General features: G+C 39.6%; 1 protein-coding gene across 3 annotated transcripts in view; it reads left to right on the plus strand.

Moving 5' to 3' along the window:
• MAP9 (microtubule associated protein 9) overlaps window positions 1-16,062 on the plus strand; it is a 60,800-nt gene extending 44,738 nt beyond the window's left edge. For all 3 annotated transcript variants that reach the window (XM_072120865.1, XM_072120856.1, XM_072120847.1), the window contains exons 9-14: window positions 1,519-1,678; window positions 9,637-9,726; window positions 10,554-10,715; window positions 13,498-13,643; window positions 14,119-14,251; window positions 15,886-16,062. In XM_072120865.1, the coding sequence (XP_071976966.1) occupies window positions 1,519-1,678; window positions 9,637-9,726; window positions 10,554-10,715; window positions 13,498-13,643; window positions 14,119-14,251; window positions 15,886-16,005 (811 nt within the window). In that variant the 3' untranslated portion in view covers window positions 16,006-16,062. The remainder of the gene's footprint in view (window positions 1-1,518; window positions 1,679-9,636; window positions 9,727-10,553; window positions 10,716-13,497; window positions 13,644-14,118; window positions 14,252-15,885) is intronic.
• Window positions 16,063-16,341: the final 279 nt, after the last annotated feature.

A 16,341-nucleotide genomic window follows, 5' to 3' on the forward strand; every position in this document is an offset into this window, starting at 1 on the left:
AGAATGGATGAGAAATGTACGTTATATAAGTGGTGGTGTATATGTAGAGAACATCAGGAATTTGCCGTGTTATTCTCCAATTTGTTGTTCTTTTATACTAACCACCGCTTTACACGGAACTGTTAACAAAAATGGAAAGGGCATTATGGGAAATGTTTAAAGGGGCTGTACAAGAATAATTCCTATAAGGACTTGGCATTAATGTCTGAGTGTGCAGGGTGAATGGGCGCAGCAGTTATAGATGTAGCTTTCAGCTGCTATAAAGAATCTGGAGACATATGGGGAAGACTTGGTGGGGAAGGGGGGGGGGGTTGCAAGTCCTCTTCTGTTACTAAAATTAAACTTTGGGGTCACATAACCCTGACTGAAAGATTTTTTTTTTTTTTTTTGCAGTGTTGCAACTTATTGTTCAAGGGGTTGTGTTTTTACATGGGTTTTTATATAACCAAGGAAAACTTACCTGCACTCTCTGTGCTAGTGGCAGGACAGGTCACTGTCAAAAGTCATAGCGATGACCTATATGACCTTTGCAGTGATGTGTCGTGGACAGTGATTGGCTATGGGTGAGTGGCGAATGGGTTGACAACATCCAAACAAGTAGGCACTAGAACAGAGGGGGCAGGATAATCTTGGTAACCATAAAGGGGTTGGCCACTTTACCTCATGTTTTTGTAATGTATGTGTTTGTGGGGAGGAGGGGCTCAGAGTTTTAGTTAATTTGCAAATATACATCCATTACTGTAAAAGTTATGCTCTGCTTTCTTAATATGTAAAGTGAAGTCTCCTGTTTTTTACCTCGTGACCCAGACATTCCTGTCCATAAAATGATCACAGATGGAGGGTCATGTGATCCCAACTGCCCATGAACAATCACCCTGCCAGGACATTGATCTTATAGTCGTGAATGCTGTCATAAGGGCCTAGTATTCAATAATATAAGATCAAGGTCCTATCAGAGCGACTGTTTATGGACGGTTACAGATCACATGACCCTCCATCCGCAGCTATTTCATGGATAGGAATGTCTGGCTGATGAGGTAAGACAGGAGACTCCACTTTACATATCAAGAAAGCAGAGCCGAACTTTTAATAGATGTGTATTGGTAAATTACCCAATATGCTGCCCCCCACTTACACACACATTACAAAAACATGAGGTAAAGTGGCCAACCCCTTTAAGGTAACCAAGATTTTTCTGCCCCCTCTAGGGCCTACTTGTTTGGATGTTGTCAACCCATTCGCCACTCACCCATAGCCAATCACTGTCCACGACACTTCACTGCAAAGGTCATACAGGTCATTGCTATGACTTTTGACAGTGACCTGTCCTGCCACTAGCATTGAGCGTGCAGGTAAGTGTTTCTTGGTTATGTAAAACATATGTAAAAATGCTACATTAACACTTAGTAATACAAGTTGCCTTTTCTCTTCCACGGGTTATTAGCATCTGTAATAGCGCAATTAATAAGATACATGTTTGTTATGTTTGCCAATTATTCATTATACTTGTTATTACAGATCCTTTTCTGCCCCAGTAACCAAGAAGTCTCCTAAATCCGCCCCTCAAGTCTCCGCTAAGTCACGTTATTTAGGGACCTTAACAGTGCTGGACACATCTGTGAATAAGAACGGTGGAGACATAGAAGCGGCTGATAAACTCCGCGCTACTGTCTATCAGGTAACCTTTACACAATCTGTTATGTATCTGGAATAATCCAATGACACAGGGAAAAACTAAAATGAGGCCACTCAATATCCGTGTTCTGAAGGCTCACAACAAACATAACTGCAATCAATGTCTTATGACTCCCTCAGCTGGATGCTCTTTGTTTTTACTGTGCCTGTTACATCTTACGTCTGTTCTTGTAGGATCAGGTTCTTTAAAATACAAAGATTTATTATTTTCACTAAACAACATATCGATAATTAAAAAAAAATAAATGAGTAAAACCACAGAGTCAGGTAACAAATGATGTCCGCGAGCAGCAAAAGAAATGTTATTTTCTTAAAATATCAATAACTACAGAACTTGTTTGTTCTCAACCGGTCTTCACCTCACGAACTGAAGAAGAGGAGACAACAACACTGATACGACACTGTTCACACAGGTTTTTGGGTCAATGCTGCATCTCCAGGATCCACAAAGGTTTTTATTTCTTTTACTCACAAACATGGCATGTAAGAAGCCATTTCTAGTTGGAATTCAAGTCGGCTGTTTGTTATCAAAGCCACATGGATGACTTTGGTTTTTTATCCAAAAAGGCTCCTGGGGCTGCCATGAACGTACACCAGAGGCCCATCCTGTTTATATTGACAGACAGGTACGCTGGGTATACTGAGTACATCTCACTATTATATCAGTGATCAATCCTATTGTTGTCTCCTTTAACAGGACCTGAAAACATCATGCAGTTAAAGATTAAATACAAAGCCAAAATATATCTGTATGAGCAGTAAAACTATCAGAGGGGGCTTGTTTTCCTTGTCTTTGCACAGTCAAATTTAACAGTGATTTGCATATTAATGTTTCAAGATTAAAACAATTATTGATGCCATAGAGAGGGGTCTTCTAAAGGTTTCCCCATCTACTCTATCTATGACATATCCACAGGATGTCCTACCTCTGGGGCTTGCTTGGGAATAGATATGAGTCTGTGCTGTGCACATGCAACCGCGATCCATGTACTTCTATACCCCAAACATGGTCTCTATAGCTATTGTCGCCACTCCTATACGTATAGTTGAATTGAGAGTGGCCATGTGTATGCAGCACACTCTCTGTTTAGCCCAGCTATGAGAGGAGAGCTTCTGAGATGTGGATCCCAGAGGAAGGACCCAAATCTGTCATGTATGGATAGCTCCTTTATGCTGTGATTCAGATCAACTCAAGGAGCTGAGCAAATGAGTTGCTGCATGGCTTGGGCCAAATTCACATCTCCATTATTTCATCAGTTTTTTTGAAAGGACTTTACTGTGAACCAATACCAGGAGTGGAGACTACATAAATATGTGGTATATTTTAAAAAAATCGAGCCATTTCTGTATGTTCTCTAACTGATGCAAAAAAACTGGAAATAACTTAGATGTGATAAAAAGATAAAATATACTGATTGTGGAAAATGTAAGGGAGCTTTAATAATATACTAATGCCCTAGTCACTCAGAGGTGTTGGTATGCAAAATAAAAGAAGTACTTACCTTGTTACCATAAGTGAAAGGATGATAATCATTAGTTTTTCACATTGTGTTCACTTACACTTTATTAAATAAGTTGTTCAAGATCAAACAGGGACTCCTGTTACAAAACAAAAGATCTTATACAGATCCATGTCCTCACCTATGGTCCAGCCCTTAAATTTGGACTATCTGATATCAAACTGAGGCTCTTATAAAGGAACATGATTATTGCTGACCGTGACATTTAGAGCTTGTCTGTGCACATCTTTAATATGTGGATATACATCTTCTCCTACGTACTTTACATTCACAGTAGGTACAAATAATACATAACACTATAGTAAGGTAATCCCTAGATTTAAAGTTCAGCAGTCCCATCAATATGTCAGGAGATTACTGAAAGTTAAAAAGAAAGCTCCATGACAAATAATAACCAGATCATCCCTTTAGAAGTGCAAACCAATATAACAGCGGCGAACCTATGGCACGCGTGCCAGAGAGGGCACGCAGAGCCCTCACTGCTGGCACGCGCCCCATCCTCCCAACCACTGCCAGGTGCGGACAACCACTGTCCACACCTGGTTGTCATGGCTGCTAGCAGTATCGGAGCTGCGCTCCGATACTGCTAACAGCCATGACAGTGCAGGGCGCCGACACTGCCTCCTCTGTCACTCCGATCACAGCAGCGCACAGGACGGTAAGCGTCCCAGCGCTGGCAGCGAAATGATGTCATTACGCTGCCAGCGCTGGGGAACCTTACTCCGTGTGTGCTGCAGTGATCAGCCGGAGGAACGCCGAGTCTGAGGTGAGTGTATTTATTTTTTTACTTCGGCGCTTCCACAGATAGATAGGAAGGCTGATTTCCTGCCCGCTCCCGCACCTCCCATAAAACTCCGCCCGCAACCGGGCCGAAAGTCAGTGCACAAACTGCGCCACAAGCACTACCACAAGCACAACCCCCCCCCCCCCGCGCCCGAACCCCAGCCTGTTCTGCCCGCTATCGCAATTCAACCCCCGCAACGGCCGCTCTCACTACTGCCCCCCCCCCCCCCGCTCAACTCCGGTCACTGCCCCCCCCCCCATCACCCTCTCCCCTGGAACTCATGCCTCATAACCAAACTGCCCAGAACTCCAGATGCTGCATCCCCCCCCTGGAACAACAGACACCTGAGCAAGAGTAAGTAACATATGTATTTTTATGTATGTATTTATGTATATGCATATTATATTATAAATTTATATGTGCATTTATATATACCTGTGTGAGGGCTTATATTTTGCGTAACATATTTTACTTGTCATTTATTATTCCATGTCGTGTACTAGGAAGCTGTAGATTTTAATACTTTTGCTGCTCCAAATCATTTGTCTCCTTTATTCTTTGGTTCGGTCCTATCACAGTGATACCAGATTTGTAGGTTTTATTGTGTTTTAATGCTTTTTCTATAATTAAAACAGTGTACGAAAAAGAAAATAGTTTCGCCATCTTGTGACGCTAATAACTTTAGTGCACGGAGCTGGGGAGGGGTGATTTTTTTGCTTAATGAGCCGTTGTTTTCATTGCTACCGCGTGACCTTTTGATAACTTTTTATTACTCTTTTATGTGATGTACAATGGTGTAAAAGTGGCGTTTCAGTGTGTATAGGACTGCTGGAATCCGAGCTCAGACAGTCCTGTGTAAATTGATTCTAAACTAAACCGTCAGTTTTCTGGTTAAATTGCCGTACTGGCACTTTGCGATAAGTCATTAGGTTTTGGGTTGCAGTTTGGGCACTCGGTCTCTAAAAGGTTCGCCATCACTGCAATATAACACCTTATATTGCTTATGAGATGCTTATGAGTTGCTTATGAAGTAATATTATTACACTGGGACTAGTCCAAAAACAGGGGGCCACATTTATCACTTGTTTTTTCTGTTGTTTTTGCGCCTTTTCGTTTAGGCGCACCGTTTTTGCGCCCGTTTTGCGATTAAACGTCAAATTAGCCGCGCAGCTAAAATAACCACCTTTCCCTCATCTATCATTCAATTCCAGATGTTTTGCTGCGCCTAATGATATTCATCACGTGCGACTTTTGCATTTAGGCGCAAAAACGGGCGCAAAAACACTCCAGCTCGAAGGTGGCGTTATCTGAGAAGAAAGCACTGAGCCCCTTTGCAGAAGAGCTCATTTCTAGCAGCAAAGCTCAGCCAGACACTGGAACATATAATAGATACATTAGATACATTACAGACAGGAGCTGCAGACTCTATTTACAGTTCATCACCTTCTATTTACAAAATATTCTGCAAAACCTGAGCTCAAAGCAAGAGAGAAGAGAAGTTTGCACAAGTTTGCAGAAGCTTGCAGATACGACATACAAGTGTCCCCCATGTAATTCTGCACAGTATCTGAGGGGAATACTGGCCAGAATTACAGGGGTGCAGCAGGAGATCAGCACTGGGGGATCCCCTCCAGGAGAAGCCACTGCTGAGGAGGTCACTGGGTGCTGGGTGTCACACACCTGGGTGCTGCTGTGAGTGTTATCTTCATTCTGGGCTGTGGAAGAAGCAGAGAGGAGCTTGTAGCAGGATCACATGTAAGTGTCCGAATCTAACATTGCGCCTAAACTGCGCCTAAACTGTGTTAAAGTAAAGTGATTAATAAGAGGCAGGAAATTAACTTATCACAGATGGTTGTAGCTTGTGATAAATCCGGCAAAACAATGCGCCTGAATTTAGGCACAACTACTACACTTAGGCGCACAAAAGTGATAAATGTGGCCCAGGGTTTGGTGTTACATTTGAAGCATGAATATGAGCGTGTAACATACTCAAATAATGAGATTTCACATTTTGAATCAAATGTGAAATGTGAACCTTAATATGATATAAATGGGTTGTGTAATGTATCCCCGGTGGGAATTTTAGGATTTAACATCCTCAAAAGAGTGCCAGATCCAGCTCCACCATCTGCTTTATTGACTTTTATAGGACTTCCAAAAGTTGGATGTTCCCTAGTATGGAGCAGGACATGGGGACTTAGCTTCCTGTGCTCCATTGGCTTCTGAAAGACTTCCGAATACCTTGATGTTCCTAGGTGACTTCCTGTGATCCATTACTTTTTATATGACTTGAAAAACCTGGATGTCCCATGAGCATAGAGCAGATCAAGTGGATTTGTGGTTCCCTGTTTAGCATATTGCTGCAATCATACATTTATCCCCTATATTATGGATAGAGGATAAAAGTGTTTGCACAACCCCTGTAAAGGAAATTTACTACCAGAATCGATCATGATAAACCTGGGACACTTACTCATACATCCAGGCACCGTTACTGTGGTAATATTCTTATATAGGCTTATCAATGGGCTTATTGCCTTCTAAAATAATGCTAATGAACCAGAAGGGCTCTGGGGGGTGTTACCACAGCCCGTCAGAGCTTTAGCTTCACTGGCTGTTACACTATGCAGGAGCACATCTCCCCCTCTCAGCACTCCCCACCTCCCTCTTAAGGCAGCAGTGAGTTTTAGCACACTGCGGAAGGCAATTGCTCAGACGGAGCAGGCATAATCAATCTCCTCTAATATATTAATATTTGGTTTTGAGAGGTATTTTAGCCTAATTTCATCTGTTGGTTTCCATTCGAATTAAAAAATATATATATAGGTACAGCACAATGGTATAGACTTCTCTTGGTGCCCTATTATGACCTAAAATAAATGGCTTTTTCTGGTATAACATGGCGATGTGCAGATTCCAACTCTTCCTTATTTTCTGAATGTATGCAAAGTGGATATCGCTGTAATAGAGTTTACATAGTTTATTCCCTTTTAATAACATTCAAGACACTGAATGTTATAATACACTTCAATACGTTAAATAAATCCTTTATTTATGTGCATGGGACTCTAGCGGTGTCTGTAGAATAAATTGCTAGCTGTGGGGCTTATGAATCATATCACATCGCTGATGCTGTGCGGCAGGAGAATACGCTTAAATGCAGCTTCAAAAATAAAAGAAATAATAAGAAAGTGCCGTCCATAGAAATGAAACATAAATGAGCAGGGCCCTTTTATTTCCTATGAGATGTTGGGTTTCTTCTTTTTTATAATTCTCTTTAGCTGGGTTTATTAATAAGCAAAATGCATCCCTTATCATAATCGTTTGGGTATTATTGTTGATGTTGGATTTTACAATTCTGATAAGGTTCCCATTGTAATTCCTGAGACCAATCCAGAAAATCACATGTGCAAATATTGATTTTCTCGGGATTAAAAATGAAAACCAATTGAACAGTAGACATGCTAAAAGGAGACTCTATAAGAAGAGCAGGTCAGATGCTACCAACACCATATGCATTATACTAGGTCAGGGACGATATTTTAGTGCCCCCATAATTCCTGTACAGGTAGTCCCCCGTTATGTACAGGATAGGTACTGGAGGTTTGTTCTTAAGTTGAATTTGTATGTAAGTTGGATATTTTACAATTGTAACCCCACACAGATTTTTTTGATCTCTTTGACAACTGGATTTTAAAAATGATGGATTGTTATAAGAACCAGGATTAACAATAAATCTTAGTTACAGACACATTTAATAACTGTTACAGCCGTTTATTGTAGCCAAAGGCTAAAGTACAGTAAATTACCAACAGGTCTGTTTGTAACTAGGGGTCGTTTGTAAGTCGGGTGTTCTTAAGTAGGGGACCGCCTGCACAGTATGTGGGTTATTCAAATGTATTTAGTTATTAAAAAAAAATACATGTTTCCATCAAGTTCAACCAAGGAAGGCAAATGAATGGCCTGAGGGAAGTAATGCAGGGGAAAATTGACTCTATTTGTGGAGGACCCCACTGACATCGGGTGTATCTCAACGTTCAGTAAATTTGACAGAAACAATACCAATATTATTTACGTCAAATATCCTACACAGTCCATCATGAGTAAGTAGTGTCCATCTAGTGCTACTGGTGTCCATCATAATCTTGATCTAAATAAAAAGAATACCAAAGGTCGATGTCTTCACAATCCCCTTACTCTGTTGCTGTGGATCCGTGGAAAAATATGTTTTATTATTAATTCAAATGAAATATTTATAGTGCAGGGTTGGAATAGAAAGCTAACAATAGAAGGGGACCTGTCTCCAAATGTTGCCCCATTAAACTACTTGCCCTTTAAAATAGGGTATGACATGCTCTTTCTAGGATTACACCTTTTATGTGAAATCTCGCCCTTTTAACTATTAAAAAAAACTCTTTCAAAGCCATATGCAAATGACCAGACACTTTAGAAGAGATGCCTGAATGGAGTCAGGTTTAGAGGCTGCAGGATAAGTGTTAACATGCTTCTGGTGTCATATTAAAGATAAGAATCTCGTATTTCAGATAACTTGTGGTTCTGTGAGCTCAGAATCAGGAAAAAAAAAGGGAGTAGAAAAATAAAGCAGGAACTGGACTTTTATTTCCAGCTCGCATTCCTTACTATGTCTTTAACTGTATCTCCACTTCTGTAGCTCACAGAACTGCTACATCAAAACTGCATCCTCTGAACTCATCTCAACTCAAATTTGACTCTTCTCTGCTTGTATTTACATGACTTTGGTGGAAATTATTTTAAAAGTAAGCGGGCAAGATTTTACATAAAAAAGGACATTTCATTCCCCGCCTAAGGAGGCTTGTGGTTTTATGGGGTAAAATCTGGTGACTGGTTCCCTTTAAGCTCTCTACGCCCCAGCCTGGCCCCTCCACAGTGATTGACTGCCCTGAATACATGTCCAAGGTCAGCTCTGCTGCTGTACACATGGAGCGGGAGCCCTCTAGAGTTTAGCATCCACACTGCGCTCTCAGGTTATTTGTGCAGCAGTTGGGAGCATTGAGGCATTATAAAGATATGACTGAGCAATGGATGACTGCACTGTGAGGTACTGATACCTAGGTACCATCTGACATGTCCCCTTAATCATCTGTGGCACATACTCTATATATAGATATACACATCTATTTGTATAGGCAATGTTCTACACCTGCAACATTTTATGTGTTGTTTTACTTGAAAGGTTTTAAACTAAAATGTCCCCCTGCACAATCTGAACGATTCTGTGCTCTACTTTTACTCCAAAATATTTAACTGCATTATAAAAAGAGATACAGAGGAACCCAAAATACTCAATATTTCATACCGAATATAGAAAGAACATTTAGTGAAAATGAAATGAGTCGGATATATTTGTGGATTCTCAGCAGGTTTCTCTTAATTATGGAAGGTGCCGTTTCAGCAATTTGCTCTAAACAGTGCAGTGTTTTTTCCCTTCTTTTTTATTTGTAAGCTCCTTTTACAAGAGGGATATTTGGGCACATAACTATAACAATTAGGACGTATAATAAGCTGTCTATCTACTACAAGGTAACAGGAAATTCACTAAACTACCGTATGTCTAGCCATTTTCACTTTACTCAGTCATCATTTTTTTTTCTGCAGAACTGGGTGGAAAAGAAGAAAATATTTCTTCATGAACTCAAGAAAATAAAACAGGCTGAAGAGCAACTTGAGAAAGAAAAAGCAAGACAGGTAATCTATTACTGTACATGATGCACTGCTGTATTAACTAGAGAGAATCCAAGGTCCTGGCAGGCTCAGATACAGCCTTTTCTGTTTCTTAATGGGCAAATATGGACTTGTATCTTCTGGCCTGCGATTTGACTTGATGCCCATTCTGAAAGGCAATGCCATATGGGTGCTGTGGGTGAGAATAGTCATTTTATTTGGGAGCTGGGAAAGAGCTTGTCCTGTACACATTCTGTATTCTGTAGGGTAATATAGATTTGGCCAGTCTTATCTTTGCTTAAATTTGGTTTAGTATTCCTAATTTCTCACAAAACAAATCCTGTTTCCTGGGTTTTTATATAGTAACAAGAACATGTACAATGTGCTATCTAAGGAATAGCAATGTACCTATAAAGCTTAACTAAACTATAACAAAATTTCAAGAATCAATAGTGCAGATGATAATAGTAAAATGTGTAATATTCAAGAAATCTGTTCCCTTGTGCTTCTTTTTTTCCATGCCTTGCTTCATTGTTTAAAGGGGTTGTACCACCTGTCTCCAGCGATCTGGAGAACTAATGGGTGGAGCTGCAGGACGCTGCATGCCACTCATTCAATTCTATGGAAGTGATTGGTCAATGAGAATGCTGGAGAAAGCCGAGCGGTGTTCCATATTATTGAATGGAGTAGCAGAACTCATAGTGAGAATAGCATCTCATGATTGATTGGGGTCCCAGCAGTCGGATCTTGTTAAAGAGGTTGTCCGACTGTTATAAAAATGTACCTGCCTGGCTGGGGAGGGATTTAAAAAAAAATTAAACGTGTACTCAATTCCTCCTCCATTTTTGCAGGAAAGCACAATGAAAAAAGAAGAAGCCATGGCTGCTTTTATGGCCTGGAAAGCTGAGAAAAAGAAAGTGATAAATCAAGGTCAGAAAATGCAGAAAATGGAAGAAAAGAAAAAGATGGAGGAACTTAAAGAGCTTGCAGCTAGGAAGGAGGATTGCAGGAGGGTACGTTATTATTGTACAAAGGATGAATTTTCCATCACAAATACTGGGAACATCCAGATACGCAAAATCCACTGAGCAAGGCGGTCGGTACTGGTGTTGTTTTACTTTGACCTGAATCCCTGACTACAACTGAGATTTTCCCATATTTGTCTAGAATTTCTCCCAGCCACAAAATGAACATTTTTCTCAACATGTAGCCATTAAAAAATGTGTAAATGTGTATCTGGTTTAAGGCTTCACTTTCTAAGTATTAATCAATATTAGAAGATTTGCCACAAGGAACCCAATTGCATCATGGGGAAATTTAGGATTTTTTTTTATATTGATATATAACAGTGGTGGCGAACCTATGGCACTGGTGCCAGAGGCGGCACTCTGAGCCCTCTCTGTGGGCACCCAGGCCATGACCCCAGCATGAAGTTCACCAGACAGAACTCAAAGAATCTTCCTGCAGAACCTTCCTACAATGATAGGCACATTTTCCCTCTTCCTTTCAACTGCGTTGGTGTCTTTAGGAGGCTGAACGATTGAAAGTTGTCAAAGAACAAGGAGAATAAATTACTGCTTCAGTTGCTGCGCTGGCACTTTGCAATAAATAAGTGGCTTTTGGTTGAAGTTTGGGCACTCAGGCTCTAAAAGGTTCGCCATCACTGATATATAATATATATATATCAATATATATATTATTATTATTATAATATAATGTAATATATATAATATAATATAATATAATATATATATTATTTTTTTTTTATATGGATATATTATTTAGAAAGGTTTTCCAAGAAAACACTTAAGCAGATGCAATGGGGAACCAAATGCTCTTTTTTCTGGGACTGTTTCATAAATCATGTAAACTTATGTACCCTCACAGTTATGTAATTTGGTCAACTTTTCAACAAAACTTTGAGTAAATCAATTGTACAAACAAATATAGGTCACTTTCTAATATATTTTGTCAAACATTAGGCCCGCTCAGCCACTTATCTGTCTGTTCCTAACCAATACTACCACTACTGCCCCACACAAATACTTTACTGCTAAATCTATATTGAATCCTGCTGACAGACAACTGCTGTACAAGGCATGATAAACATATGGTCGCCCTAAATATTAAATTTGTGTGAATAATTCCTATCATAAATTTCTATAAATAATGGGGCACATTTACTAAGAAGAGTGCTAACTGGACTATGTGCAATTTGCCTGTGAAGTGCGCAGAGTGCGCCAGATTCATGAATTGTTGCGCCCGTTCTTCATGAATCCGTGCCATGCGCCACACTTTTGTCGTACTTTGCATGTTAAATCTGACGCATGGTTCGTGGTAGGGTGAAACATTTTTTAGGTGTATTTTTTGTGTTATTTTAATTATTTTTTCAGTTTTATTATCTGTTAAAGGTTAGAAAACGCCATTAGGGGTCTTTTTTGTGCATCAAAGTGATATATGATGTAAGGGGTCCCTGACACTGTAAACATGATAACACATTGGGCGCTGTTGCTTAGTGGAAAAGAAGAGTCTCCTTGTATCATATATCATTGTGGTGCTCAAAGGAGCATGATCGAAGGAGTCCCTGCTTCTCTGCTGAAATCATGATTACAGTGCATTTTCCGGTTTCCACAGACCAACTGTAGTCTCCAGGACAGGTCTTCTTGCATCAAAGTGATAGATTATATGATACAAGGAGTCCCTGCTTCTCTGCTGAAATCATGATAACAGATTGTGCATTTTCCTGCTTCACGCACTGACCATAGTGTCCAGGACAGATCTTCTTACATCGAATTGATAGATTATATGATTCAAGGAGTCTGTGCTTCTCTGATAGCATCATGATTACAGATCGTGCGGTGTCCTGATTCATGAACCAACCATAGTGTCCATGTGTTGCAAAGAGAAACAGGTTCTTTGGATTTCGTGTTATAGAACAAGAAAAATTACACTGTCCAGCATCATTGATGACCTTCCGGCAGGTAGGGATCTTCACGGACTATCACCAAGCAGTAGAATGACAGGTATTGACAGGTAACATCAAGTTTTTTCTCCAGGCGTCCCACAGAGATACAAACTGCAACAGTATATAGCTAGCTTTCAAATCTATTCTGTAAGTCTGCCGCTAGGTGATAGTCCAGAGTTTTTATACCCTATGTCTGCGTCACCAAACTATGTGGAAAAACATGTGTATGCACATGTGTTTCCCGTCATCCTCCTAATGGTATAGTTTCCCATGGAAGTGGCCAATTTCCACAGGAGTTGAACGCATACAGGAAACAGGTGATATATATATAACAGTGTCAAATGAGGACAAGCTATGTTGCAACTTGGGTTCATTCATAGTTGAAATAAGGTTACATGAACTGTCTTTTATAGAGAAGACATGTTGTATCTTCGACTCCATTTTGGTTTTCCATTACAGTCCAGGACGGGTCTTCTTGTATCATAGGGATAGATTATTTGATACAAGGAGTCCCTGCTTCTCTGTTGGAATCATGATTACAGATCATACATTGTCCTGCTGCACGGAGCGACCATAGTATCCAGGATGTGTCTCGCATCATATTGATTAAGTGGAGAAGCAGGGACTCCTTGCATCATCGTGATACAGTATAATATAGAAGAAGACCGATCCTGAACACTATGGTTGGTCTGTGAAACAGAACACTGCTCAATCTGTGATTCATGTACAGACCACGGCAGTGTGAAACTACCCTTAGTAAGGTGTGTAAGGTGTAAGAGCACACATATGTTACAACAAATATAAAAAGTTTAATATGGCATCTGTTTTAGGCTTTTGAGAAATGGAAGGAGGCTAAGGAAGTCTACTTAAAAGAGAAGATGCTGAAAGAAAAGCACACCGAAATGGAGAAGAAGATAAAGGAACAGAAAGCTGTAATGGAGAAGAAAAAGGAAAACTTATCTGCATTTGAAAGATGGTAAGTTCCTGTGTATAAAACAATAGGAAATATTCCCAAATAATTCATTCTGGACGCAGTCTTTATTACCAATTCTCCAGTTCAGTCTTTGTAGTGACAAGGTTATACTCTCTACTTTCATCCTGGGTCTGTGGCAATCCACAGAATTACTGCTGGTGGCTCTACGTTTTCCAAAAGGAAACACAAGCTCCTCATGCTCTGAAATCACAGGCATCTCCCATTATTGCTGGGGGTCTGTTTATTGTAGCATTATCGAAAAAAATGAATGATCCTTTTATGATCAGGACAACACCAGATAAAATCAATAGATTAAATTGTAAAATTTAGATTGCTAGATTATTCACCTGCTTACAGAAACTGCAGATAGATAAAATGGACTCCATGCTTTTACTGTACTATAAACTTTATAGAAGATCTCTACTTGTAAAACTGTCTTATTACAATGCACTGTAATGACTAATGATTAAAAATGTAGGAACGACCGAAAGGAACATGTAATAAAAGAAAAGAAGAAACAAGAAATGCTTGAGAAGAAAAAGATTAAGACTCTGCAAGCTGAAAGACAGGAGAAGGAGAAAAGAGCTTTGGAGCAGTACAAACAATGGCTGGTAAGTCAGTCTGTAGAAGTCTGGGTAACCAGAAAGTTACCACGGCAGGGAAGCATAGAAGACTTTGCCCTGCACAAAAGTGTGTGTTGTTTTTAAATTTTGGATTTGCTACATTATAACTACATTATACACAAATAGTTAAAAAAGGAGTTTGTTTTTTACGTGGATAGATAACTTGTCTAAATGTCTAAATTTGTCAAATTGCACCCCATACAGTGCTGTCCATTGTGTGATCTTCTGCCATGTATGATCTTCTTCAACATCTTTTTAAGGGTTAAAGGAAATACACCATCAAAATCAAGCATGGATAAACCACGGAGACACTTAAGCATAGATCCAGGCACCGTGTCTGTGGTAATCTTATATTTGTTATCCATGGCCTCCTTCCTTCTAAAATAAAATTATGCTGATGAGCTTGAAGGGCACTGGGTACATTACCAGGGCCCCTTTGGGCTGTAGCTTTACAGGCTGTAACAATGAGAAGAGCAGTTCTTCCCTGCCCCTAGCTTAAAGCTGCTGCTATATTACACAGACAGAGAGAGAGGGTGAGGCTCTTGTAACACCCCCATAGCCCTTAGCATAATTTTTAAAGTTGATTTTAGAAGGAAGCCATGCATAACAAATATATGATTACCATGGTATGGTGCATTTTTTACGCATGTGACTTACAAAAGTAGAGCACTTGTGTGTGCCTTAACGAGAATGCAAGTCTGAAAAAACCCATTGATTACAATGGGTCAGAGTGCAGTGCAAGTTCTGCGCACCAAAAGTATGCACAGAACACGCACGTGAAAAACGCAAGTTTGAAAAGGGCCTTACTCATATAAGTATGTTCAACTTTTTATGGCACTAATTAGACACATTTGCCTTATTATCTAAAAAAGAAAATTCCAGATGCCTTCTCATATGTTTTTGTAAAGCGTCTGAGATTTTTGTAAGAATTAAAAAGAAATAATTACTGTACCATGTTATTGGAAAATCCTCTAGGTGTATATATGCGTATAATACCATAACATTGGGATTTTGGATTGGGCGTAAAAACAGTACAAAGACAGAGAAAAAATGCCTAATACTAACGGTATATGCAGGAACATAAGATGATCTGTTAGGAACTCGAATTGTCTGCCATTAGCCTTTATACTAATAAAACAGAATTTCTTCTAATGATAATGTACAATACCAGAAGTGACCTAAGTTACAGAGAATCAGTCCATTGTTACACAATGTAAAAGTCTACAGAGTAAAACAATCTGTTGTCTGTGCTCCGTAGTTTGTTGACCGGCTCTGAGAGCAACTCTGGGACATTTGCGCTGCTCTCCAAGTCACGGTATTAATGTTACAGCCAAAGTGTCTTGGCTTACGGTTATATCAACATCTGACTAAGGAGCTGTCATATTTGTTGTAAAGCAGACTCACTTTTTCAATCTCTTTCACAACGTTCAGCTTAACTTTTTATTTTTTTTCTAACACTAACAAAGTTTAAGTTAAAACAAGCCATCAACTGATTTGTTACTGAATATTGTAGACCTTATATATAGGAGAATACAAGAAAGAATGAAGTAATATTTGTGTCCTCAGACAGACAATCTGCATATATTCTGCTCTTAAAGCAAACTTTGTTCTGTGATTCACAGGAAAGAAAGGAAAGAAAAGACAAAATTGAAAAGAAGCAGAAGAAGCTCCAGGTTGTTTTAGATGATGATCCTCCTCCACCGTGGAGTCCTCCAGGAAAAACAATCCCCGCTGGGAGATGATTGTCACGTTTTTCCTCCAATTTCTACAATCTCATATAAATATTTCTCAACTTCCAACAGATTTTTGTACTTTTTATTGTAGTTCACAAAGGCCTGTGTAGAAAGGGGGGATAATGACCAGGGTGTTGCCGCACAATGTCCACCATTTCCTATTAAATAATGCTTTATACATGGGCCTACACAGCTAAAAGACTGGAAACTTAGACTTCACATTTTTATAAGCTTGCTGCATTGTAAAAATCATTTTTATTGATAAAGATATGCTTTTCCTGTTGTTCTAAGCTTCCAGAAGCTATATTGTGATTTCTTGCTATGGGGCTGGATTTTTTTAGACAG

Source organism: Engystomops pustulosus, chromosome 1, assembly GCF_040894005.1.
Source record: "Engystomops pustulosus chromosome 1, aEngPut4.maternal, whole genome shotgun sequence".
In the NCBI taxonomy this organism is placed as follows: domain Eukaryota; kingdom Metazoa; phylum Chordata; class Amphibia; order Anura; family Leptodactylidae; genus Engystomops; species Engystomops pustulosus.